Source organism: Daphnia magna, linkage group LG8 (assembly GCF_020631705.1).
Source record: "Daphnia magna isolate NIES linkage group LG8, ASM2063170v1.1, whole genome shotgun sequence".
Lineage (NCBI taxonomy): Eukaryota > Metazoa > Arthropoda > Branchiopoda > Diplostraca > Daphniidae > Daphnia > Daphnia magna.
Window position 1 is genome coordinate 1,050,192 of NC_059189.1, and position 24,111 is coordinate 1,074,302.

At 39.9% G+C, this 24,111-nt stretch overlaps 2 protein-coding genes and 2 long non-coding RNA genes across 14 annotated transcripts in view; 3 read left to right on the forward strand and 1 right to left on the reverse strand.

The window, feature by feature from the left end:
* Positions 1 to 15,038, forward strand: part of LOC116929363 (tyrosine-protein phosphatase 99A) — a 40,720-nt gene extending 25,682 nt beyond the window's left edge. The window contains exons 4-20 of the mRNA XM_045178564.1: positions 7,428 to 7,551; positions 8,538 to 8,719; positions 9,480 to 9,670; positions 9,760 to 9,874; positions 10,373 to 10,564; positions 10,630 to 10,843; positions 10,910 to 10,976; positions 11,034 to 11,324; positions 11,402 to 11,567; positions 11,670 to 11,849; positions 11,938 to 12,152; positions 12,214 to 12,339; positions 12,407 to 12,593; positions 12,673 to 12,890; positions 12,968 to 13,286; positions 13,359 to 13,651; positions 13,733 to 15,038. Coding sequence (XP_045034499.1) covers positions 7,428 to 7,551; positions 8,538 to 8,719; positions 9,480 to 9,670; positions 9,760 to 9,874; positions 10,373 to 10,564; positions 10,630 to 10,843; positions 10,910 to 10,976; positions 11,034 to 11,324; positions 11,402 to 11,567; positions 11,670 to 11,849; positions 11,938 to 12,152; positions 12,214 to 12,339; positions 12,407 to 12,593; positions 12,673 to 12,890; positions 12,968 to 13,286; positions 13,359 to 13,651; positions 13,733 to 14,290 — 3,638 coding nt within the window. The 3' untranslated portion in view covers positions 14,291 to 15,038. The remainder of the gene's footprint in view (positions 1 to 7,427; positions 7,552 to 8,537; positions 8,720 to 9,479; positions 9,671 to 9,759; positions 9,875 to 10,372; positions 10,565 to 10,629; positions 10,844 to 10,909; positions 10,977 to 11,033; positions 11,325 to 11,401; positions 11,568 to 11,669; positions 11,850 to 11,937; positions 12,153 to 12,213; positions 12,340 to 12,406; positions 12,594 to 12,672; positions 12,891 to 12,967; positions 13,287 to 13,358; positions 13,652 to 13,732) is intronic.
* A 77-nt stretch (positions 15,039 to 15,115) lies between these two features.
* On the forward strand, positions 15,116 to 17,601 carry LOC116933592. The gene is made up of 4 exons (XR_006650984.1): positions 15,116 to 16,695; positions 16,778 to 16,884; positions 16,947 to 17,347; positions 17,409 to 17,601. It is a non-coding gene; the product is annotated as an uncharacterized LOC116933592 (long non-coding RNA).
* Positions 17,602 to 19,100: 1,499 nt separating this feature from the next.
* LOC116928527 lies at positions 19,101 to 21,293 on the reverse strand. 10 transcript variants are annotated; one of them, XR_004397293.2, is made up of 7 exons: positions 21,060 to 21,292; positions 20,888 to 20,985; positions 20,569 to 20,779; positions 20,306 to 20,452; positions 20,028 to 20,140; positions 19,653 to 19,872; positions 19,101 to 19,576 (listed from the first exon to the last, which is right to left on the reverse strand). It is a non-coding gene; the product is annotated as an uncharacterized LOC116928527 (long non-coding RNA). The 10 variants fall into 10 exon arrangements; XR_006650335.1 differs by having other exon boundaries at positions 20,028 to 20,449; positions 21,060 to 21,293; XR_004397288.2 differs by having other exon boundaries at positions 20,028 to 20,452; positions 21,060 to 21,293.
* A 508-nt stretch (positions 21,294 to 21,801) lies between these two features.
* Positions 21,802 to 24,057, forward strand: LOC116929838. 2 transcript variants are annotated; one of them, XM_032937199.2, is made up of 4 exons: positions 21,802 to 21,960; positions 22,039 to 22,144; positions 22,219 to 23,081; positions 23,151 to 24,057. In XM_032937199.2, the coding sequence occupies exons 2-4, from the start codon at positions 22,118 to 22,120 to the stop codon at positions 23,977 to 23,979; spliced, it is 1,719 nt and encodes a 572-aa protein (XP_032793090.2). In that variant the 5' UTR covers positions 21,802 to 21,960; positions 22,039 to 22,117; the 3' UTR covers positions 23,980 to 24,057. The 2 variants fall into 2 exon arrangements, with proteins under 2 accessions (XP_032793090.2, XP_032793091.2); XM_032937200.2 differs by having other exon boundaries at positions 21,837 to 21,964.
* Positions 24,058 to 24,111: the final 54 nt, after the last annotated feature.

The window sequence follows — 24,111 nt, forward strand, 5'->3', positions numbered from 1 at the left end:
TTTGCGGTTCTGCAAATTGGATTACATCACAAGATTTGTCAGCCCTTTAAAAATTATTAAATTCTTCTTTCTTTTTTTTCAATAAAAGAAAAAAAAAATGAAATCATTTGGTTAGATTTAAATGTTTTTCTTTTGTTTTTTTGGGGGGGTTTATGGTGCCATAAGCAATTGAGATTCAAAGAGATCCACATATTAATGCGCAGACACATTGTGTAAATACAGACCGGTAGGGTTTTGTGTGTCTACCCATCGACAACATGAGAAATATATAGAAGATCTCGTATATTCATAAGTTTGGTGCAATAAAGAATCCGCCCTTAGGAAACGCATTTCTCTTTTCTTTTTTTTTTAGTGAGGAGAGTTTATTCAATAGAAGGAAAAGAAGCAAAAGAATGTCGAGGCTATATTTTCATTTGATTAATATTTTGTGTGTGTGGGGGATCGTATAAGACTTTTCTTACGATATCCGACAAACCCGTTTGGTTTTTTTCTTTTTTTTTTAGAGACGAGGAAAAGGAAAAAAAAAAATAAAAAATGATGAGCGCATCTTTTTTTTTTTTCTTTCCTCCTGCCAGCATCAAACCGCCCCCATTTGATGGTCGTTTTTTTTATGGCAATCAACAGGGCCAAATATGATGGCGAAAGTTGAATAAAAGACATCATGTTTTTGTGTGTTTTATTTGTTTTTTAAAAAATTATTTTTCCTTCTATTATTCGAGCGTCACTAGCGTCTCGTCTTGCAATAAAAGAGCCAAACGGCTGATCTGGTTTCTCTTGTATTTTAGAAGCAGAAAATAAAGGATGTGACGTCATTCGTTCCGTGTTTCATGTCGTAAGATTCGACATCGTGGAGAGGGGGGAAGAAGAAGAATAAGAAAAAAGAGATGATTGGCCTATTGTGTCGAGCAGTTTCGGTTTACAATAGTCTCTTTTTTTTTTTAAATTTATTTATTTATTTGCTGCTGCTGCTCGAGAAAAATTGTAGAACATCATCTATAATTCGGTCAAATGACGATCTGTTCCTTTTTTTTTTTATTTATTTCTTTTTTATTTATTAGGCAGAGTAATCAATCCCCATCTCGAGTTTAGAAAGTCGAGAAGATTGGAAACTTCCTGTTCGATGAGCTTCTTGTATTTCACGTGGCGATCTGTTTCCTCCGTTTTGGCCCTTTTTATTTCTTTCGGGGCTTTCTTCTATCACGTCCAACGATTTTTTTTTAATCAAGTCAATTAGCGCACTGCACAGAGAGCGAATCATTTGATTAACGTAAAAAATTAATGTAGTCTAATCTACTCTTTTTTTTTTTTAAATCTATTTCTTTGGTACTCGTAATCATCACCGAAAGGGGGGGGGGGGGGTTGTTAGAAAACAGTCAAAATTGGGAGTACCAATACATCACCGTGACCAATATGTCTGATATGTCTGGCTCAGCCTTGTGTATTCCCCTCTAGCATTTGTATCTGATACCCCACGCGTGAACCCCCCCTCAAAATGATGGATAGGCCAATGGGTTCTCTATAAAGACAAAAGAAAATGGGTGGGGTGGGATTTTTTGGTTGAAGATCACGTCAAATAGGATGTGTATCTCAGGAAGAAGAAAATGCCTTGCTGCAGCATTTCGCCTTGTGTCAGAGGACCCCATTGTGTCGGTGCTCTGCGTTAGAATAGAAAAAAGAAAAGAGGAGCAACGACATGACAGTGACTGGATGAGCTATGTTTCATTATTGCTCGTCTGCGTCCCTCATTCACTATGGATGTCTTGCGAGACCCCCTTCACTCTCTCTCGACTGTGAGGTACGAACGAGAGTCTAAGAGGAGAAAGAAGGGGGACAGAGATCGGCTTTCAGGTCCCCGTTTGCAGCAGGATGGAGAATGAGATTACACATTAGTCTCCTATATGTGTACGTTAGGCCTTTGCTGGTTATATATCTTTATTTTTTTTTATGTAATAATAACCCGAGCGTGGGCTCCCCCCTTCCCTTTTTTGTGTCGATGAAGGAGGTGGACCCTGTCGTTTCGATTGCTCTTTGAATGGAGGGGGGGATGCGCGATCCTTATAAAGACGTTCTTGGTTTCCATCTTAAAATGCAATTACGCAGCTGGTTAATGTTATTGCATTTTTTTTTTTTTTGTTGTTGAGATGTTAATGGTCGATTCTTTCCTTATCGAAATTCCTCTCTCTCTGTCTTTCTCTTTTGACCACAACCTTTTTCTTTTCTTTTCATTTATTGATTTTTGTTTTGTTTTGTTTTTTCTTTCCATTTAAAGGAGGGTTCGATTTTCTTAAATGATGAAGCACACGGGGTAAGAAATTGTGCGCACACGTCGCCGGACACAGTCGGCATTAGAAACGTTTGAAGCGCCTCAAGCGGGCGCATACGTTTTTTTTATTTAAATATCTACGCGTCGTAAAAATTTCCTTTTTTCTTTTTTTTTTTGGTCCTTATTTTATTTATTTTATTTTTAAAAACCTATTGCATTAGACGGTGGAACGTGAAGGGCCACAGTGATAGCTGAGCCTTGTATGCGTACACGGACACGCGCACATAAAACTTTCGTTTCATTCACAATAAAAATCCGTCCCGCTTGTTTATCAAAACGACGGGCTGCCCAAACATGGCTGCCCCGCAAAACAGCAGTTTTTGATCTTTTTCTTTGCTCCGGGGCCAACTATGATGTTGACATTCTATTGTTGTTGTCCGTATCGAATATCAACGAATTATCCAATCAGCCCACCCCCCAAATAAAAAGAGTTTCCTTGCAGGAACACCCAGTTGATTTGTCAATCATTTCGATTGTCGGGCCCCGTGTTCTGTTGTGTTCGTATGTCTCGTTCAAAGTCGGCCAATCACACGAGTCTGCAATGCTTTGTGTAGATGTCTCTCGTTTTTTTGCCTACACAAGCGACCAATTATGTATAACCCATCGGGGCTTTATTTATTTATTTATTTTTTTTTTGAATCACCGCTCCCGCAAAGCTTTAAAGGCACAACGAGGGCTGTGTAGCTCACGCACCATAAAACACGAACGAAAAAAAAAAAACAAAAAATTGGGCGCGCTCACCTAATGACGATCTCTATACCCGAGAATCTTTTGAAATTTATAATATGGGCAAATGTATTTTTTCTTTCTTTTTCCCTGTTTGTTGATATTCTTTATTATAACCCCGTTTTTTATTGGGGGGGGGGAATCTGAAATTTCGGGATCGACTAGAATATGCAAAACTCGAAACGAAAAAAAGGAATACATTCTTATAAATTTAACGAAGACAAAAAGTGTGGGGGGGGGGGAAGGAAAATATTAAAAAAAAAAGGAAAGGAAACTAACGACGAATTTCTACTATGTGAGGCGAGATGCATGGAAGCTACACAGCCCATTCTTCTCATGGCCGGGTCTCATTTTCATAGTAATATTATGCATAAATAATCATGCGAGAAAATTATTTTCATTTTCACATATTTTCTCTTCTCTTCTATTCGATTCTACCGGCTCTAGTGGATTTATATGCCCTCGCAACAATAACAACAAAGTGATTTGTGTTTGGTTTTGTCTGCTCGCTCGCTCGCTCTATCGGCGTGTGTATCGTATCGGTCACGCTCAATTATACGCCGTGCTCGCGCAGGTAGATGGATTTCCCTAATGGTGCTCATTTCACATCCGTGGGCTAATGTAACAATAGGAAAAAAGGAACAACAACAAAGAAAATATGTTTTTCTTTTTTCTTCTGCTTGACTAGCACGTAAATAACACAAAGGAAATTAATAAGAAAAAAATAATCATATGATTTCCTTTTATTATTTATCTTATTTATTTATTTTTTTTCCGGCGGCAAACGCGCGGCGTATTGCTGCATGGCTAATAATAATCAGCTGCGGGAATGTATTATAGCCCCCAAACGAGGCGAGAGACAAACGAGAGAGAAGCTCATTGCCCGATATAACACGAGTCACAGTTACACGTCCAATCAGACAATCAGCGAAAAAATTTTTTTGCTTTTCTTAGAACAGCAGGGAATGAGAAACAAAAACGAGCAACAAACCGCTACATCGTTATTCAGTATAACCAAATTAAAAAAAAAAAAAAAAAAATGAGGTTGACTAACATTGGATTCTCATGACCTGCTGGGCCGTTCCGGGAAATAATAACCCCCCTCAAAAAAAAAAAAAAAAATGATTACGCGCTTTACGTGTATAGAGAGTCTAACGAAATCATCTTTGCCATCTAGTGTTGCCTTAATGGAAACGCTCAAAGCAAAATGGGGGGGTGTACCATCAGCCACTACGAGGTCGTTATGTTCACACGTTGGGCTGGAATAACACGCCAAGTTTCCATGAAATTCCCGCTCGTTGTTATTTCTTCTTCTTCCGTTCCATACGATACAAGCTGATAATTCACGACGCATTCAAAAAAAAAAAAAAAAGGCCAAACAGGAAGTAGGCTGTGTGTGCGCACCCTCTATACATTTGATTTTTTCTTTCTTGTATTATAAACGGGACACGGTCGAGTTTAGAGGTTAAGGAGGTAGGGCGAAGATCGACCCGCTTTGGTTTGCAATGCATTTTTTTTTTCTTCTTTCTAACCAGCAGGAATATTAATCCTCCTCCTTCGAAAAGAGAGGAGGCAAATGACATCAACAGGAGGGGACGATTTTGAATGAAAAGGGAAAACATATTTTTGTGGATCTGTCAACTGCACACACACACACAGGACGCGATATACTAAAAATGGGATTTATATTTTTATTTCTATTTTTCTTTCTTGGCTCAACATGGGGCGCTGGGATGCCGGAAGAAAAGCGACAAACGCTAGAGGGAGGAGGCACTGTCTTTGACAGCAATAAGTATCAAACAGACATGCACCGACCCAGCCAAGTCGTCATCGTTTCTCGTCTATTCAACTGACTGCTGTTGCTATTTACTGTCGTGATGGGTATGTGTGTGTGGGGGGGGGGGAGGATAGAATTGGGGCCGCTGCGAGTGCGGTAAGATGAAAAGAAGCGTCTCTTTTTAAAAAAAGAAAAGGCAACTCTTAAGAGGAAACAGAAGAGAATCGCTGCGTGGCGACATGTTTGTCTCGGTGTTGGCGTTGAGGTATTAGCGCTTCATCCATCACGTCGACACTGTTCTCTACAAGGCCGGACGTGGATTTATATATACAAGTTCAGTCCAAATGAAAGTCGGTACAAAAAAAAAAAATCTAAGGACAACAGGTTGCCTTCATTATTCATAATTTCACTTCACGTCAACTTCCTTTTTTTTTCTTTTCTTTAAAACATTTTTTTTGGGAGGGGGATGAAAGAAAAGTTAAAATTTTGTTTCCATTAAGTAACGACGCTTCAAGTGAGAGGAAGTCTTACAGAGATAATCCTCTATCAAAAAAAAAGAAGAAATCAAACTAAATCTGATTAAATCCGCATTTAATCTGATCGGATTTTCTTTTTTTCACGTGTAAATTGGGGCTGCGCTGTGATAGGGTAGCTCAGTCGGGACAGATCTATTTCATATCCGTCTCCCTTGGGCGCCATTATATACGTAGAGCAGTGAGCGATCCGTAAAGCCCGTCATTATGATGCTACGTAATATAGAAAGAAAGAAAAAGGCTAACAGCCTCTCCTCTCTTGGATGTAAAAAAAAAAACTGATGGGTTACGCCATACTTTTTATTGATGTTTATATCTTCTCGAATTTCCTCCCCCCCACCTACTCCCTTTTGGTTTGTTTTCCCCGCTCCAATGAAATTCTATGGGCGGAAAAACAAAACAAAATTGTAAGCTGCAACGGCCAGCAGCAGCTACGCTGTCTGTGTAATCGAACGTAAACGACGCCAATGAAAAAAACAAACAAAACACAAAGAGATTGTTGGGCCATTAGAATCTAGAGCCAATTTAGTAAATGACGTGTACGCTACTCTATTTTTTTGCTTTACAAAATCCTATGATGATGATGATGCTACACAGAGGGTTAGTGCCCTGTTGAGCGTCTAAGAAAGATGGGCGTTTGATTTCTCTTATCATCGGTTGTATTTTCTTCAAGTAAGAAAACGTTGTTGTTGTTTGATGGCTCACTTCTTTTCGAACAGCATGGCCATCATCTTTTGCCATGCTGTTGGATCGATAGGTTCGTCCTCGAGTCGTGAATCACGGTACAGCACGCAAGTTGCTCTGCTCAACGCAGACGATGACAAAGGGCCAAAACTCGAGAGGAAAGGTGGCGGGGGATGGGCGGTTTGACTGATGCTGAGCCATAAAACTTGCGTCCGCTAAGCAATTGACAAATGTGTCAGGTAGAGAGGAGATGCAGACAGGAGAAATGGATGGGTCCAATGGGCATCATTGCCATCATTATCATGGCATGTCATCAGATTTTTAGGCCTTCGTATATCAATAATGCTCTAGAGGCATACGACTCTATCAGGGCCATGTTGATGGATGGATGTTTGTTGTTGATGATGTTCTGTCGTCGAACAAGGGTCACCTTGACGACCGAGGTCTCTATACATTTGGAGAAATGCAATCGCTCGATGAAAAGGTGTACATCACCTCGAAATTTCACTCTGAGATTGGATTTTCCATTATTGAAAAGGGCAACCCTGCTCGTGCCCCTTTTGTCGATTGAATAAGAAATACATGTTTGCCCGATGCTTTTGCACTGATGAATTGGGTCCTCTGAAAAAAAGAAAAAAGTCTGACAAATGGTCGGGGTCATCTACTCAGGACGCGTTTCTTCAAGCAGTGCGCACGGACAAACACAAATCATCGATTACTCAATGTGCTTTTTCAACAAGTTAGCCCCTTCTTCTTTTGTATATAAGCAATGCTCCTTTTTCTACTCGTGTTCTTTTTTTGTGCACGATAAGGAGACCATCGTTCAGTGTTAACATCAAGAGCAAAAGGCCTCAGCAAGAGAGTGGATGACCGGCAGATTGTCAGCTCTGTACGTTATTAGATTTAACAGTGACGCTATTCGTAAGGATAAAAAAAGAAAATTTAACTCTCGAATTTAGTAGAAAGCTTTTCTAATACATTCATTTTGAAAATGCATTGCTGACTGAGCTGGACTGAGCCTTTCAAATAGCCTTAGTTGCTGTTTAGTCTCTTTTTTTTTTTTTTTTTTGAACGAGCCAATCTGCGGGATTGAAACTTTTATTTATTTTTTTAAGTCTTCTCTTTTCTGCTTTATCCTGTTTTTCGGTGAAGAGTTGGAGCGACCATCATCTTTCTGTGATGAAGACGGATAGTCGAGCGCTTGTTTTCGTACCACCGAAGCGGCAAATCCCCTAATTATTTGTATGTTTTGGGCGTGTTGTTTTCTTCAAAGTGGGGGATGGCCGCCAGATTTCTTAGACTCGTGTGTGTGTGTGTCTTTATCTTGTGTGTGTGTAGGTCCGAACACGTTCTAATTACAAGTATGTGTCTTATAACACAACAGATGTTCCTGATCCGCCGGGTCGACCGCTAATTATGGGCTTCACGTCTCGATCGGTCAACCTCTCCTGGGCGCCCAGTCTCAGTTCACACGGCAGTCCCATCAGCCATTACATCATCCATACCAGGTAATAATTTTTGTTTGTTTTTTTTTTTTTCTTGTGTTGAACGTTTATGCGCGCCGTTGCATTACTCGGTATTCCGTGGCACCTTGTAATCGTCAATGCTCTGTTAACATGCGCAGACATTCACCTGCGGCTAGCCATACATAACACGTCCTTTCTTTTTATTGGAGGTGGGATGATTTTGAACCGACTAATTCGCTAAGCAAAATGAAAAATTAAATCTTTATTTATTTTTTCTTTCTTTCTTATTCTTCTTTGGAATTATCTCTAGAACTATCGAATAGCAGCCGGCACATCTTGTCAATCGGCAATTTATGACCGTTTCCCCTCCCCTCGTCTTTTTATTTTATTTAAATACCATGTACACATAAAGTGATTGAAACGTTTTCAACATCAAGTCGAGATGAAGGATGAAAATCAAAACGGAGGATGAGGGAGGAAGGAATATAAAAAAATGAAAATTTTCGTTTTCTTTTTGATTTTGTTGTTGTTGTTGAGAGATGAAAGTAGACAGAGATCAGGCCGGGGAAAAATATTTGTTAAGACACGGTTGTCAGTTTTGATTATAATCGTTATAGGTTCCGCTCGATCCATCTCTATTCAAACTCAGTTTTTATTTTTTTATTTTTTATTTTTTTTTTGGTTACAAGGTAACCCCCATTCTCCCGCACATATTCTGAGCGTTTTGAGACTCTATATACACAAGCGAAGAAAAGCCAGAAGAAATAAAGCGACAAGAGAATAACGGCTTCATTTGTTCACTTGAACGGTTGCTGGATTTTCCTTTTTCCTCCTTTCCTTTTTGTCCTTTTCTTCTTTTTATAGTTCCGTCATTTTCACTCGACGGCAGCCATGCGTTGAAAAACATGTCAATTTGAGCGGAATTCAATGATTCTATTGGACCGTATCGAGCGGATGTGCTAATCGTTTGAAAACGTGTGTTAAAATGTGATTTTCTTTTTTTTTTTTTTTTGAAATGCCTTGCACAGGGTGGGCGAAGAAGGTGAATGGGACGTCCAGAACGCGCTGGTCACGTTGACGAATGCGACCAGTTCGCAAGTCATAGGATTGCTGCCTTACACCGTCTACAGTTTCCGTGTTGTCGCTATTAACGCTCTCGGGCCGAGCACTCCCAGCCGAGAATCGTATTACATGGTCACCCTACGAGAAGGTATGTATATATAGTACACACTAAACCAATTCTGAAAACGAATAGGAATGTAATAATGAGTCGACGGCGAGCGGAGCGAATGCACAAGCCTCGTGGAGACGCTGTGTCGTTTGCCTCGTAATAATGTTAGCCATTCCCAATATGGTTGATGGATCAGGCCGCTGGTAGGCCCGCTGGTAGGCCTGAACGAATCGCGACATGGAATGTCAACATTTGAATTCTAGGGATGACGTGTAATTTCGTTAGATCAAAAAAAAAAAAAAGAACGAGAACTCGGCGAAGGAGATGGAATTAATCAGTGAGAAATGGAGACATTTGCAAGATGGTCGAAAACAATATTAAAAAGAAATTTATTACTTGTATACTCTGTGATCTGAAATGATGCACTTCTTGGAAAGGCAAATGAAATGCGTCTCGAGATGGTTTTTTTTTTAAGGCGGGAGGGGGAGGGGGGCTTGTTAACAAGACGTTACACCAAGAGCTTTTTTGGGGTTGCGTCGTTCAGAGGACTTTGGTGTGATTTATTGTTCACTGGGGTTTTCAATATTGTTGACAACGCGTCGAGGAATGTTTACGCTCCAGCTACTGTGAAAATGTACATGTTGTACACATACTGGAGCTCTTTTTCGGCCCGTATATCCGGACGATTGTTAACGAAAATGATCAATCGTGTTTTGCCTTTTATTTTCTCTTTCTCATTTCTCTCTCTCTTTTTTTTTTCTTGCTTTTTTTGTGTGTGGGGTGCTTTGCTTAAACATAGTTCCCGATGGCAAGCCGCAAGTGATGGCGGCACATAATTCGAGTTCAACGTCAATCTATCTCAACTGGAAGCCGCCGCCGAAATCCAGCATTCACGGAGAATTTCTTGGATACCGGTTGGCGTACAAAGAACGCGACGACCCCAGCTCTGAGTCGGTTCAAGAGATCTTCCTTAGAGATCCTAGCATTGAAGTATGCATTGAGTGATTTTTAATTTACTTGGATGTACTTTAAATTCCCTTTTTTTTTTTTTTCTGATTTTGGGTTGTCACCTTATTTAGAGCCACGCCATACAAGGCTTGCAGACATTCACGCAGTACATGATTTCACTTCAAGTTTTCAATCCGGAAGGACTGGGTCCGAGTTCGACAGTAATCGTCATGACCGACGAAGGAGGTAATCTACTTTACTTAGTGGTCCCTCCCGCTTTCAAAATTTATTAGACCGTGCGTGCCGTCATCATCAATCAATCATCGGTCAGACGGGAAGAAAACCGGTTGGAGAAGCGCCGCTAGATGGCTGCACGAAACGACAGCTTTGGGAGAGTTGCCTGGCAGGCAGGAAGTTGTCGTTTTGTGTCTTTATTGTCTAGAATCAAAAGAGATTTTCAGGGGTAAAATAGTTGTTTTAGTAAGTTTAGAAGATGAGTCAAAAGCGTTTTACGCTCTTGATCTCTCTCATCATCTGCCAAATTGTTTTTCTCGACGTGTTTGTGTTTGGTGAATCAGAAACTAAAGTTGAGGGTAAGCTTGTTGAGAACCCCAGTGATTTGTGTATATACCCTCTAGCATCACGGCTTTATCGGTCATGAACTCCCGTCCGTTTTCGGGTGTCCTCGTATTCCCAATACGTTATTTAATGAATCTTGCTTTCTTTTTCATTTATGGTTTCTAGTTCCTGGAAAGCCTCTGAATGTATCAATTGGTGATGTCAATGATTCTACAATTGCCCTCAGCTGGTCTGAACCTGAAAATCCAAATGGTCTTATTAAGGGCTATCGAATTTATTTCATGAGAAAGAATTTCACTGATGTCCAGACTGTTCGCAATGGAGAGAAATTTCAGAAGTTTGTTCTGACTGACCTAGGTAGTTTTAACCCAGAATAGTTATGGCCAAGAAAAGACTGAGCTGATAATTATTTCTTATTTTAGAACCCTATATGGAATATAAGCTTTGGTTGAAAGCATTTACCTGGAAGCATGAAGGTGAACCATCCGAACCAATTGTTGTTCAGACTGATGTTCGTGGTCCGAGTGCTCCACGTATTGCCAACCTGACATGCCACAATGCAGACACACTGTTTTTACAGTGGCATAGACCCTCCATCTATAATAAATCTATTGATTTGTACTACATTTACTATAGGTAATACTCTTACAAGGCTGTTAAATACCTCATAAATGCTATAATGTTTGCTCAATACTTTTGCAGAAGAGAGGATGCATGGGATTTTGAAGAATTGGCTGTGGCAACTACGACAGATCGTCTTGACCACATGGTAAAAGCAAGCATTGCAGCACGTCTTATCTTGAAATGTAACATTGTTTCGTTGCAGATGTTCCTTCCGAATTTGACGACGAACGTGATGTATGAAGTTAAAATTCGAGGTGCCACTCGAAGTCTGTTTTCGCCCTCCAAAATCTATCCTGGTCTATTCTCAGAATCTCGGAAGATCTTTGTAGCGCTCGACTGTGACCGGCTATCGTTGTCTCACGTTCAGAGCGGAAGTGAAATTTACAGTCAAGAAATTGAATTAAGTGCTGGCATGGTTGCTGCCATGGTTTGTGCATCATTTGCACTACTTCTTGTAATATTAGCATTCGTTCTGTGGCGGAAGTATTTCCAGGTATTAAAGAGGCTTGTTAACCGGATTAGGTTTTTTTTCTTTTTCAACTACAGTCTTTCTTTTAAAATTTATTCTAGGCTGCTTACTACTACCTTGATGACGGACCACCCACGACACCCCCGCTTAACCAACCAGCGTGGGATGGAGGTGAACCTCCAACACACAACAATATGACCATAATTGTCGATGATGATTCAGATTTTGCTGAAAGTAAAAACAAAGAATTCGGCGTCAATGCGAAAGGTATGTGGAAGCTTCATCAAACGATTGCGTGCGTTGGAACGCGTGGCATACTTCCCAAGAATGCTAATGATTTTGACAATGGTTTGTTCGTTCACGTTCCAGGGCCCATTCCAGTGCCACTCTTCCCCCAACATGTCGCCACACTGCATGCCGATGGCGACATTGGCTTTTCCAAAGAATACGAAGCCATTCAAAGTGTCTCCTTTCAAGGAGAACTCAATTCGGAGCATTCAATGAACGAGGATAACAAGAATAAAAACCGCTACTTGAACATCGTTGCGTGTAAGTAGAGTTCTTCACGCTTGCTGCGGTTTCTTTCCATTTTGGAAAGTGTGTGCTAAATTTGACAAACAACTTCCGTTGTTTCTAGATGATCACTCCAGGGTCCAACTTAGGCCTTTGCCTGGTCAAAAGAAATCGACCGATTACATCAACGCTAATTACATCGATGGCTTTCAGCAATGCAGAGGTTACATTGGAACACAAGGCCCATTACCGTCCACTTTTGACGCTTTTTGGAGAATGATTTGGGAACAGAGGGTAGCGGTTATTGTTATGATTACCAACCTAGTGGAACGCGGACGGGTAAGCTTTTCGCCGTTTTTAAGCTGAAGAAATCTAAAATTTACGTCTCGTTCAAAAACAGAGAAAATGTGATATGTACTGGCCCAAAGAAGGGGTGGAAACTCACGGAGTTATTCAAGTCAAATTAGTCAATGAAGACGCCAGAGCCACCTACACAATCAGAACTTTTTCGATTAGGCATTTAAAGGTATTTTTGTATTTCGCATTTAAACTGGAGACAGTCGTATATCAGCCGGATCTCTTTCACGTTCTAGTTGAAGAAGAAGAAATCTCAGAACGCAGAGCGAATCGTCCTCCAATTCCATTATACCAATTGGCCCGACCATGGCACTCCAGAACATCCGCTACCTATTTTGAGCTTTGTTCGCCAGTCGGCGGCAGCTAATCCGATTGGAGCTGGGCCAATCATCGTTCACTGCAGTGCAGGAGTTGGCCGCACTGGTATGTCCACATTTCGCAATGCCTCAATTTTTAGAACCAGGAAGCAAATAATTGAACGACTTTCCGTTTTCTTTTCCAGGAACTTACATCGTCCTGGATGCCATGCTTAAGCAAATTGAATGCAAAAATGAATTGAATATTCGCGGATTTCTGTGTCACATCCGCAATCAACGCAACTTCCTCGTACAAACCGAAGAGCAATATATATTTATCCATGATGCCCTACTTGAGGCCATTCAAGCTGGAAATACCAATGTCCACAGCAGTCAGTTGACACGTTACCTCCAGTTACTCCAGGTAATTAATTGTGTTGCCGCTTTTGGTTGTAACGAAACAAGTATTACATTTCCCGTTTTTCCTGTTTCTATCGTCAGAGTGGCTTGCCGGCTTCGCTCTTGTCAGACAAGATTATTGGAAGCAATTCTACCGCAAGTACGCTTGACACAACCACCACAACCATGACTATGAATTCCATTGGCAGCCAGGAAGATTTGTGGTTGCTGCTCGATCACCAATTCCATTTGGTTACAAATTTCCTTGTCCAAGATTTCCACCTTTCATCTGCCGTCAAAAATTGCAACGTTCACAAAAACCGCAATGCAGCTCTCGTGTCCGTGGAAAGTGCCAGAGTTTATCTCACTCCCAAGCCAGGCGTTGAAGGAAGCGATTACATCAATGCGACGTGGTTACAAGGTATGGTTTTACTTCGGGTATTTTTTATTTCGATATCGAGTATGCTTATCATTAAATTTTTTTCGTATGCAGGGTATCAAAAGTTAAAAGAGTTCATCGTTACTCAACATCCCTTGGAAGCCACTGTCAGTGACTTCTGGCAAATGGTCTGGGACCATAATTCACAGACGGTCGTCGTCCTTTCTGACACAACGGATGATGATTACCAAGTGTTTTGGCCGCTAAAACAGGTGGACGTGGAGTTTGAAAACTTTCGCGTCCGGTTCATTGACGAACATAAAATCCAGTTGCCAGCAGTTGGCAACCATCCAGCACATCCTGACGAATATGTCACTCAGATTGAAGTCGCTGCCCAATCGCTTCAGGTATGAACGATACTTGAAAGAAATTGGGTTCCTTAAGCAAAGATATCCTTCAATGTCCATCGTTCTTACCATTAACAACAGGATGACTATGAGCTGCGAGTACGGATTTTTTACTGCCCCAGCTGGCCGTACCGTGGTGCTGCAAACCCAGACTTGGCTGCCCTTTTTCGGCTGCCAAAGCTAGTGATTGATTCACATCAGCAGTATCAGAACGGCCCTGTTGTTGTAGTGGACCGTTTCGGTGGTACCGAGGCAGCTACACTCTGTGCATTAACGACGTTGATGCAGCAGCTATCACGCGACCAACACGTCGATGTCTACATGTATGCCAAGCTGTATCATAGTAAGCGACCCAATGTGTGGCCTTCCCGGGACGATTATATGTTTCTTTACCGCTGCGTCGAGGCCCTTCACCATCACTTGCCGGTGCCACCGTCGACTCCACCGACGCTCCATACTTCGTTTAGCTTGCCACTCCAACTCAACGGCTATGCTGGTGGCGGTATCGGTGACACGGTGAGTTTGACATCTCTTCCACCGTTGTGCACTACGCCGAGCGCCACCAGTCCGAACGGCGACGTCGTTTGTTTCAGAATACCACCGGATGGTATGGAACAAGAAATGGTGGACGTTGTTTGAAAGTTTGCCAATTGCCGAGGGAGAGGTCCCTTTGGTGGTTTCCGTCTCTCGTTCAACACGTTGACGAGTGCCAAAAAATGGGGTTGCAACACCAGTGAGTGCAAGACCGCTGCTAAGTATTCGTCTACTGCTCCCTTTATATATATATACTCCCTGTTCGTGTGTGTTTTTCGTTCTCTTTCGTGTTTATTATTTTCCTTTTCGTTCGTTTCTAGTCAACAATCTGCACAATTTTCTTTAAGAAGAAAAAATTCACGGTTTTTTACGATCCTATACTTTTCTTTTCCCTTTCTGCGCGATTCCATTTATTCTTCGGATTGGGAAGAATCCAACTGACAGATTCAGATTTTTTTTTTTTGACGAGTTTTCTATAGTGTATGAATGGGATGGGATCAAGGGTAATTCGTTACCGAAGACTAATATAGATTGAGTTGAATATTATCAAATGTATCTCAGGCTCAAATGAATTCGCACTTTGTAACGATCTCCGATTGACAAGATTAGAAAAAATTCTTCTTCCTCTTGGTTTGCTTTCTTATTGTCTTTTCATACTGTCCCTCGACCCTCGAAACCTTCGTCGCGCATTTCGTTGCATTATATATTTATATAAATAATACGCATCCATGTACAATGATGTGTCTGTGCATTTTCTGCGACTCGTTCACCTCTGTTCCCTCTGTATGGTGGCAAAATATTTTGAAACTTGTCTTTATATTAGACATCAAATATATGGCTAAGTGAAGCTTTACTTGTGTAGTAAAAGGGCATACAATGCGTGAATACGGAGTTGTGGACAAAGTATGAGGTGAATTCGTTTGGTTTTTTTTTTTTTTTTTTTTGTGTTGTTTTGTTTCTGTTTCATTTTTCCTAATTCGTATTTTATTTAGGATTATACACATTTTTTGTGCTACATGGACATCACCTGAAGGGAGAATACCTTTCGCAATGTGCAGTCAATCAAGACGAAGGGAGATGCTGATTCAGTCGAATACCACCAAGCAGATTATCTGTGAATGGCTATGAAAGGAGTGATGCGGTAAAGGAAAAATTTTCGCGAGAGCTATTTTAAACATCAATTTGGATTCTAGGAAAGCCCCATGGCCGATTAAAGATGAACGTTTCTGAAGAAATGCGCATCCCAACCTTCTCTGCTTTGTGGTAACGCTATGACCCAACACGGGCTTTTTATTTGTCAACCGAAAACTGGTTCATAGAAAGGAAGAATGCCAAAGCCAGGCATGCACTTCAATTTAAAAAAATAAAACGTTATTTTTCTGGAAAGCACCATGTTAAACTTGATGAACATATAGGACAGTTCCTGCTTTTGGCTGGGCATACGACTATTGGCCATGTTATAAGAATCGTGAGAAATCTCAGTAGTTTTACTGCGAGAGTGGCAGTACTTTTCAAAACACAATGGGTTCTCAGCAGGATCTACTTGACTTCGACTGTTAAAACATTTTGTTGCTCTAGCGAAACCAAACATGTCCCCCAATAGGGATTCTATCAAAAGTCTGTCTCCAACTTTTTCCTGGGAATTCTCCTAACAGATGGAGTTTTGGATTTCGAAAGCGTCTGCTCTAAAACCTTAGGTCGCGCCTATTGCCCCTGAACTTTTGAGGGGCAATAGACTTTTTTATAAAAAAATCCATTGTTGGAGCAGCAGAACTAAAAAATTTTGTTTTCTGAGTATTTTTACACCTTGTGTTCCTCTCAAATTTTCCTTAATGTGATTCCACATTTGTGACTTGAAGAACAAAACAAAAAGTCTGTGTTCCTGACCCCAGAGCTGTAGGATTCTGGACACATGGATGCATGAGCTGTAAGAAAACTTAAGGTTCCTTAAGTCCACCCGATTCATTTTTCTTCCCCCCTGTCATTAAGAAGAAAAGACAAACATGACTTGAAAATGTTTGCAGCATAGTTATTACAGTCTTATTAAACTAACCAACATGAGGAACCTTAAGTTTCAAATCTGTGTAACCAGAATGGTGTACGTGTTTTGTCATGTCTTGTCAATGTCTTACATTTGGCATCTTTTACACTCATTCCCTAGAAAAAATGTAATGTAAGTAACGCAGATGATTGATATTTATGGAATGTTAGTATAGCATATATTCACCTGTCAGGCATTCTGTACTGCAAAGGTGTCAGGGAAGAATCACAGTTGTTCAAATTTTGTGATACAGTTAAATGTAGGTTCATTGTTGTTTTTGCTGAGGGCTCTCAATCCCGAAATTAAAATTTTAATCGATAAGATTTAAATTATTGAAAAGACAGTACAGAATGATGGTTGCAGACTGCGGAAACGCATAAGGTTTCGGAAAAGTCTAATAAGGGCAATAGCAAAAAAGTCCTTTTTTTATTGCAAACGACCTTTTTTTATTTTCATTCGGAATCCAGAGGTACTAGTTGGTTACATTGATCAATCTAAAATTGACCCTGGTTAAATAATTTGTATATTTTACATGTTATTGCATGATAAAGGATTGGTTTTTGCAAATCAGGCTTAGTAAAAACTTTGCCTTGTAGCTAGTACGTGTCTACGTGATGAACCCAAGAATTATCCATCAGCGTAAGAAATGTTACACCTGGTAATGCTTTTTCACAGAGATTATTTAGCCTTCTTCTTTTAATCATTCATTCATAATATTAGGTAAAAACAACTACAAGAATGGAAAATAACTTTATAGACAATGGTTAACACCAAGTATGAAGAAAGTATTCTTCTTCTCACCATAGGTCAGCTGTGCTTGCCTTCTTGGTTACAATGAAGAAGAATCATTAGTATCGAATTTTTTAACAGATGAGTTCGTATTGTGTGTTCCTGTTGATATCTCTCTTAATGTGATGAAGTATGAGTAGATCTTTCTTGAATTCGTGAGTAGGCGTGAGAGATTTGGAGAAACAGCCTATTAATCGTCCCTAAAAACGGGTCCGGAGGATCTTCTGTTAATATATCCCAAATGATTACCTGCGTTTGGCCAGCGTGAAAATTGTACAACATTTTTACAGCTGATTCTTTCCAAACACTTGAACAGTATGGATGTGTGACAGGTAAATGGTACACTTACATCTCTTAAATATCATCTACATTATTCAAATTTTTTTTCCCTAGAGGATGCATGCAAAAAATGCCAAACGTAGGCTGCGTGGACGAGATGAAGGCCTGGCAGAATATGTGTGGTGATTTCAAGTGAGTAATATCTGCCCTGCAAAACAACTTGTTGGTCTTACAAGATTATGAAGTTCTTGTAAGATCTAAATTTCCTGTACGATTTGACTGTAATAAATTCCACCTTTTGAAATGATTCAGTTTTTTTATCAAGATAGTTTGAGACGTATATACATGGAAGCCAAAGATGCCATGAAGATCCGTTAGCTAACGTAACAGCAAGGTTTTAATACATTATGGAGCACATCCGTTTAAATGGCTTAACTTTAATTTAACTCTTTCGGGTATCGATCCCCAAACTTTCGGCGTGCGTTGCCGATGCTCAACCGTTGAGCCATGAGTTATATTTAATTTTTCACTAATATTAGAAGGAAGGAAAAGGTAATATTGTAAAGGTAATTTTTATGTGCTCGTAAAACTATACGCTAACCTGAATAGATCACATTCAATGATCATGGCTTTGTGGCAGAACATTGGTGTACGGATCCAAAGGTCTCGGGTTCAAATCCCGGGTGAAGGTTAGGACGTAAATGAAAATGAATGTTGTAATTTCATTGCATTTCTATTGCGATGATAGATTTATTGTGGACATGTTAATAGGAAATTATCTTGAATCATGCTACAAAAATATTCTAAGTCCTAATTTGTTGAAATCAATAAACACGAAAATATAGACAACTTATCAATATAAGTTATGGCTCAGTGGTAGAGCATGGGCATGGTACACCGAAGATTAAGGGTTCAAATCCCAAAAAGGTGCATTATGTCATCGGTTGAACTCCGTTGTAAAGTGTCTAGTATTTACGCCAACAATTCAAAATGATCAATTTATTAAAATTTGTTATCGGATATTATATTAAACATTGCCAAAATATCCGTCCCATTACTTCGTAATGGGGAAGTTTCCCGACCCGACTGGCGACGTGGAAGGTAGACACCTGGGAAGATTGGAAGCCCAGGACACCAGGCACTTCCCGGGAATCGAACCACGGATCTTGGAGTTGTCAGGCTGATGCGATACCTTCCTGGCAACCCCCCCTATATCCCCCCCAAAGATATTTGATCCCCTATGTACAACTTTGCACAGTTACCTTAATGTGTTGAAGACTTAGATTTTAACAAAATATGTCTAATAGCTCAATGGAAGAGCACTGGATTGGAATACTGTATACCTTGGGTTCGAATCCCATTCAGATGTAGAACTGTCATGGAGCTGTAACTCATTCTCCATGAAGACATACATAAAGTGGTATCTAATTTCCAATCCAAGAAGCAAGTTCTTCTGTGTAAAGTAAACGGAACAAGAATTACAATCTGTAATAAAATTTAAATTGAATAACATGCATGAAATGTAACAACTAAAAATTATTATTTTTAAATATTTGTATTGTTCAAGTAGTTAAAGGCAGTGTCTCTGCTTGCCATCAACCAAGACAAGCCGAGGCACTGCCTCAATTGCATCTGAGTCCCCGGGGAGATTACCCGGGGCGTGGCTAAGAGAAGCCGGAAGAGGATGGAAGGTTTCGGACAAGTTTTTACGTGAGCGATTAACCGTTAATTCGGATTTGTGGGTAGCCTCTTCGCCCTCCAATGATGTCATAGAACTTGAGGACCCCCACGTCCCCTTTCCGGACAGCGCACTCACAACCTTTGCTGCTGATCACAGTAGGGGCATGACCCCCTACGGGCTTATCATAAGTCAAGGGGAAACGGGGCCACAGAAAAGAAGGGAGCCCAGATATGCACTTTAATTTGTAAAAATGTTAATATTTTATCTTCGCGTAAGCAGCGACCAACGGTGATGTGGAAGTAGCTTTCTTCGACTGGACAGTTCTTCCAGAAGAAAACGCTTTTCTTCCGACGTTGCTCTTGTTCCGACGTCGCGATTTCAATCCGATTGAGCAAGGCATGTTCCTTGGCTGCCATGTAGGCATAATCGACCATCAGACGAATCAGCACTTGCGTTTCACCGAAATCAGCATCCATGAACGGTTCTTCGGCTCAAATAATTCGAATTGACAAACCGAGACCAGGAAACGGATGACGTTCCAGTAATTCTGCGGGCAGACCCAGCTCGCGACCTAAAGCTCTCACTTCATCTTTATGGAAGTCTGTTGGGAAAAATTGCGAAAAGAGTAAATATCTTACTGTAATGCCAAAACTCAGGTAACACCTTAATGCAATTACCTTTAAGAGGTTCTACTACATGGCCGTGTAGGCGCAATTGACGAACCATTTCGGAATCGTTATGATGAGTCTTCACTGTCCATCAGAACAGTCCGAAACAACGACAAAGGAGTGGTACCATTTCCCGAGTCTCTAAGCCTTTAAACAATTGGCACTCCCGTTTCTACTTGAATCTCGAATTGCCCATCTTCGCGAACATCTTTTCTCTCCACCGTTCCACCTTAACAGAACAAAACACACACAAAAATTAATTAAATTAAATTAGAAAAAAAACGCACTTATTATTTTATGGCATAATTGTTATTTCAGACATGTTAAATACTACTGTGAAATAATTTTAATAATAAAAATTTGATATAAAACAGAATTGGTTACCTAATTCCTTGTTGAGTAATTGCATGCGTAACAAATTACCGGTTTTGGGAGACCACAAGTAAAAATTGCTGGGTCGTATAGTGGGGCATCCATCGCGTAAACTAAATTGGGAACTGTTCAAAGGTAATGTAAAATTCATTTTTGGCTCAACTTTTCATTAACTTGACCCTGAACATACGTATACATTTCCATGTTTCCAAAAGTTAAGGGTAACAATACATTAAGCAGAAAAGCCAACTAAAAATTGTCTGTGATTTGTTTTTGGATTCAATCTTTACCTCCTGAAATTATAATTGCTTTATAGCCTTGTTGAAGCAGAAGGGCACCTGGGGTTTCCAGGGCTAGAAATCAGATGCCACGCATTGTTCTCTGACTTAAACAACAAGAAACAAAATGTATGATCCTCCAGCTTTAGGTTTTTCCTGCTAATTTAAGAATATTATTATACCAATATTATTATTACCTTATTATTATTATTATACCAAAAGTCACTTTATTAACATGATTAAAGATTTTTCAAACACTTTAAAAATCTTTTTACAATCTTTCAAATGACACTTGTTTGGCATCAAGACATCCTATGTTTCTATGTTCCTTGTTCCAAGAAGCAGGAAAATATTTACGATTAGAGTCATATCTAAAGAAAGTCCACATCTACAAATTTCCTTAAGAGAAGAGTCTTTTAATACTGTGTAGTCCGGTAGAATCTATTGCAACGAAATATTTCGTTGCAATAAGAGACTTTTTTAGTCCTATGTTCAATAACAGATTAGGTTGTATAAATATTTATCATAGATTTGCATATGAAAGCCAAATATAAACCAAAATTACTATTGATTGGTCATTTCAAGATTGCTTACATGAATCTGGCATTGTGCAGATTAGCACAATGAGCAAACTTTTTCAACTGTCTATTTTGGCACACTGTAGGACTGGGGGCTAAAGATAGAAACTGCACCTAAAGATATGAAAACATTGTCTAACAGCAAATAAAAACTGAAAGAAATAACATGCAAATATACTGTACTGTACATCCAAATGACGTCTAGTGAAAAATCGACTTTCAAACAATCGTGTGTGTTGTGAAAAATTGTCCCTCAGGTTGGTACGAAAAAATGGCAAATTTCAGTGTGCTAACCAGTAGCCAAAAGAATGCTTAAAACAGAACGCACTGAACATTTAATATCCCCTGTCTGAACACATTTCGAACCCCTAACAACTAGGCCATATCTGATGAACCATGAATTTCTACTGCAGGTGAACCACTAAGCAGTGTAGCCATCTATTGATAAGATAACTAGTTTTACTTGATTAATTAAGCCCGACTTATTATATAAAAAATCGGCTTATAATTTTGACTTGGAATTCGATAAAACTTAACCTATTACAACCAAAATGAGAAGCTAATTCCGAATAAAATATTAGTTTTCTACTCAATTAATCGATTTTTCGATGAAACGGAACCAGAGTAGCAAACACTTGGAATCAGAAAACCCCCAAAACTAAGTGTTAAAAAGGGCAGCACTTTGTTTTTTTCAACAGGTGGTTTAACGAGAAAAACAACAGCTTAATCGAAATCAACGTTTAATTTGAATTATGCCGTATGATTTTTGTCGAATTCCATGAGATGTCGTTTTTCGCAGATTCTGACAAAAGTGGGAAGGCCCTTCCTACTCTTCCATTTTTTACTAAATATCAACTTTCGCTTAAAATACATGATTTCAATTCAGAATTGAATGCTTATCACGGAAAGCAAGTATATTCCAAACGGAGTGATGAGGGCCCTAGTATTATAAAAAGGATCAGTACTGAAATCTGTCTACGGCCTCTCGATCGCTAGTGCAGTTGGATTGTGCTGAGTACTGAGTACTGACCTCCGACAGGGCGGGATCTCATTAGTTCATTCAAGGGAGCACCTTGGTGGCGCTGTGCTGTTGGTTATTTATTTTTAGTTTATTTTAGTTATCATTATTAATTTTTACTAGTCTATATTTTTATTAACTCTGTACAGACACTTGGCCTTAGATTTCAACTAGAGGCTAAGCAGATGCTGAGAATAGCTCTTTGTTTAGTTGACACTGACAGACAACATGGACACCAAGGATTGTTTACTCCAGGTATTTCTCGATTTTCCATTGATTAATTATTATCGTTTATGGCATTGGTTTATAATATAATTTTTCGTTATTAGATGAGCCAATGCTCTAGAAACTCTAAAATTAAGGTAGAAGAGGACAAGACAAATTTGAATGCTGTTTTTAAGGTCTTGGAGCTCAACTTGCACTGGCAAGTTGAAAATGTTCATCAAGGAGTTGGAGTTTTCTCTGGCATGATGAATTGCAAACGCTTTCCACGCACATTCCAATTTGGTCTGCGATACATAGCAGATGTTGCAGTTGTTTCTCTTATGATAATGAATTTTAATTATCTGGGCCTACGAGTCCCGTTTGTTCGACTAACGTATAACAACGGGAAACCCGTTATGATGAAGAGAAAGACCAGTAAAACACAGTCAAACAAACTAGATTTATTCACTCTCGAGTATTGTCAAGGTTTGGACGAGGTTAGTGGTTTTACCTGCCAAATCTTTGTCGAAGGCATAACCGACACCTACAAGTACCAGCAGTACGACAGATTGTTAACTGATCAACTGTGGGATTCCATGCGGTTTTGCTGTTGGACGGATTTTAAGTTTTTCATCCGAGAAAATGTTTTCAACGCTCACAAATTTGTACTTCGTGCACGGAGCACTCGTTTAGAAGGCGACATTAGACGTGTGGATACAATCCGTTTGAACGACGATTTGGATCCTGACACGTTCAAGTGCTTCCTGTATTTCCTCTACACCGGAAGACTGTTGTTGGCAAACTTCAAAGCCAACATAGATCAATTGTTGAGCTTGGCCGACACATATTTAGTGGAAACGCTCACACAGCTCTGCCGGAAGGATCTTGCGAAATTGAAAGAAGGTTACTTCCCCGAGTGCTTTATGTCTACCGGGCCTGCCGCCGTACCGGGCCTGCCAACATCTACAGATCTTGATCTTAAGCCTAAGTAGGGCACATTTTTTTACTTTACTTATTAACAAATATCTAAAATTACTTCTGACTTTTTCTCAAATAGATCAAAAATTTGCAGCAAGCCGGACACGGTCGAAATTCGGTGTAATTGGGAAATAAACCAATTACCTAAAAATTACTTGGTCAGAGCAGTCAATTTTAACCAGCAGGAAGCATTTCACGTTTGCTTCCGGTCTGGTGATCATTCGGACGAAAGTAAAGGAAATCATGCCTTGTTTATATTCAGCAAGCAGTGGCCCGAAGGTGGACTCGAAGTGGTGGATATAACCATTTCAATCACCGAAAAATCTTTAAGTGATGGAAAGCACCCGAAAAGTAAACGGTTCGCGGTCAATAGATGGCCGAAGGTAGCAGGATTGAATCCTGCCATGGCTGTTTTCTCAGCTGATCTTGAAAATTTTCTACTCCAACCTCCCTTTGCCATTTTATTTTTAATTGAGTTGTCTTCCGAGAGCGCAGGGTACTATTCTTACCAGCCAAGAGATACTCACTTAGCCGATAATCTCTGGTCTGCTGCATTCGGTGCCTATTTAACTGACGCTGAAATTAGCGTCGATGGAAGAATTTTTAGAGTTCACAAGGCCTTAATGGCAGCTCGTTCTCCGGTTTTTAGGGAATTATTGTGTTCAGAAAATGTGAAAGAACCTTGCTTAAAGCGTATTGTGGTTGAAGAGATTAACTCGTCAATTTTCGAAGAGGTTCTGTACTTTATGTACACTGGATCGTTGCGAGTATCTGTCGGTGATGAAAGACTGTTAGCAGCTGCTGAAAAGTATCAAATTGAAACTTTGAGAATACTATGTGAGAACCAAGTGAGACGCCATGATCAGAGTATCGAAGATCTTTGTTCTTTTTTGCAAATGGTTGCATAAGTTTTGCTTCTGGTCCTGTTTCAATTTTGTTAATGTTTCGTTGTCGATAAATACAGCCGTTGTCTTGCGCCATCAAAATAACTCTTTGTAAATAGCAAAAAAAAAAAAAAAATGGATTAAAAAACAAACGAT

Excerpts from the sequence above, each read along its gene's own strand:
- LOC116929838 (XM_032937199.2), top strand. The coding sequence starts at position 22,118 with ATGGACACCAAGGATTGTTTACTCCAG. Across the intron at positions 22,145-22,218 it reads CCAAGGATTGTTTACTCCAG|ATGAGCCAATGCTCTAGAAA; the intron begins GTATTTCTCGAT and ends TTTCGTTATTAG. Across the intron at positions 23,082-23,150 it reads GATCTTGATCTTAAGCCTAA|ATCAAAAATTTGCAGCAAGC; the intron begins GTAGGGCACATT and ends TTTCTCAAATAG.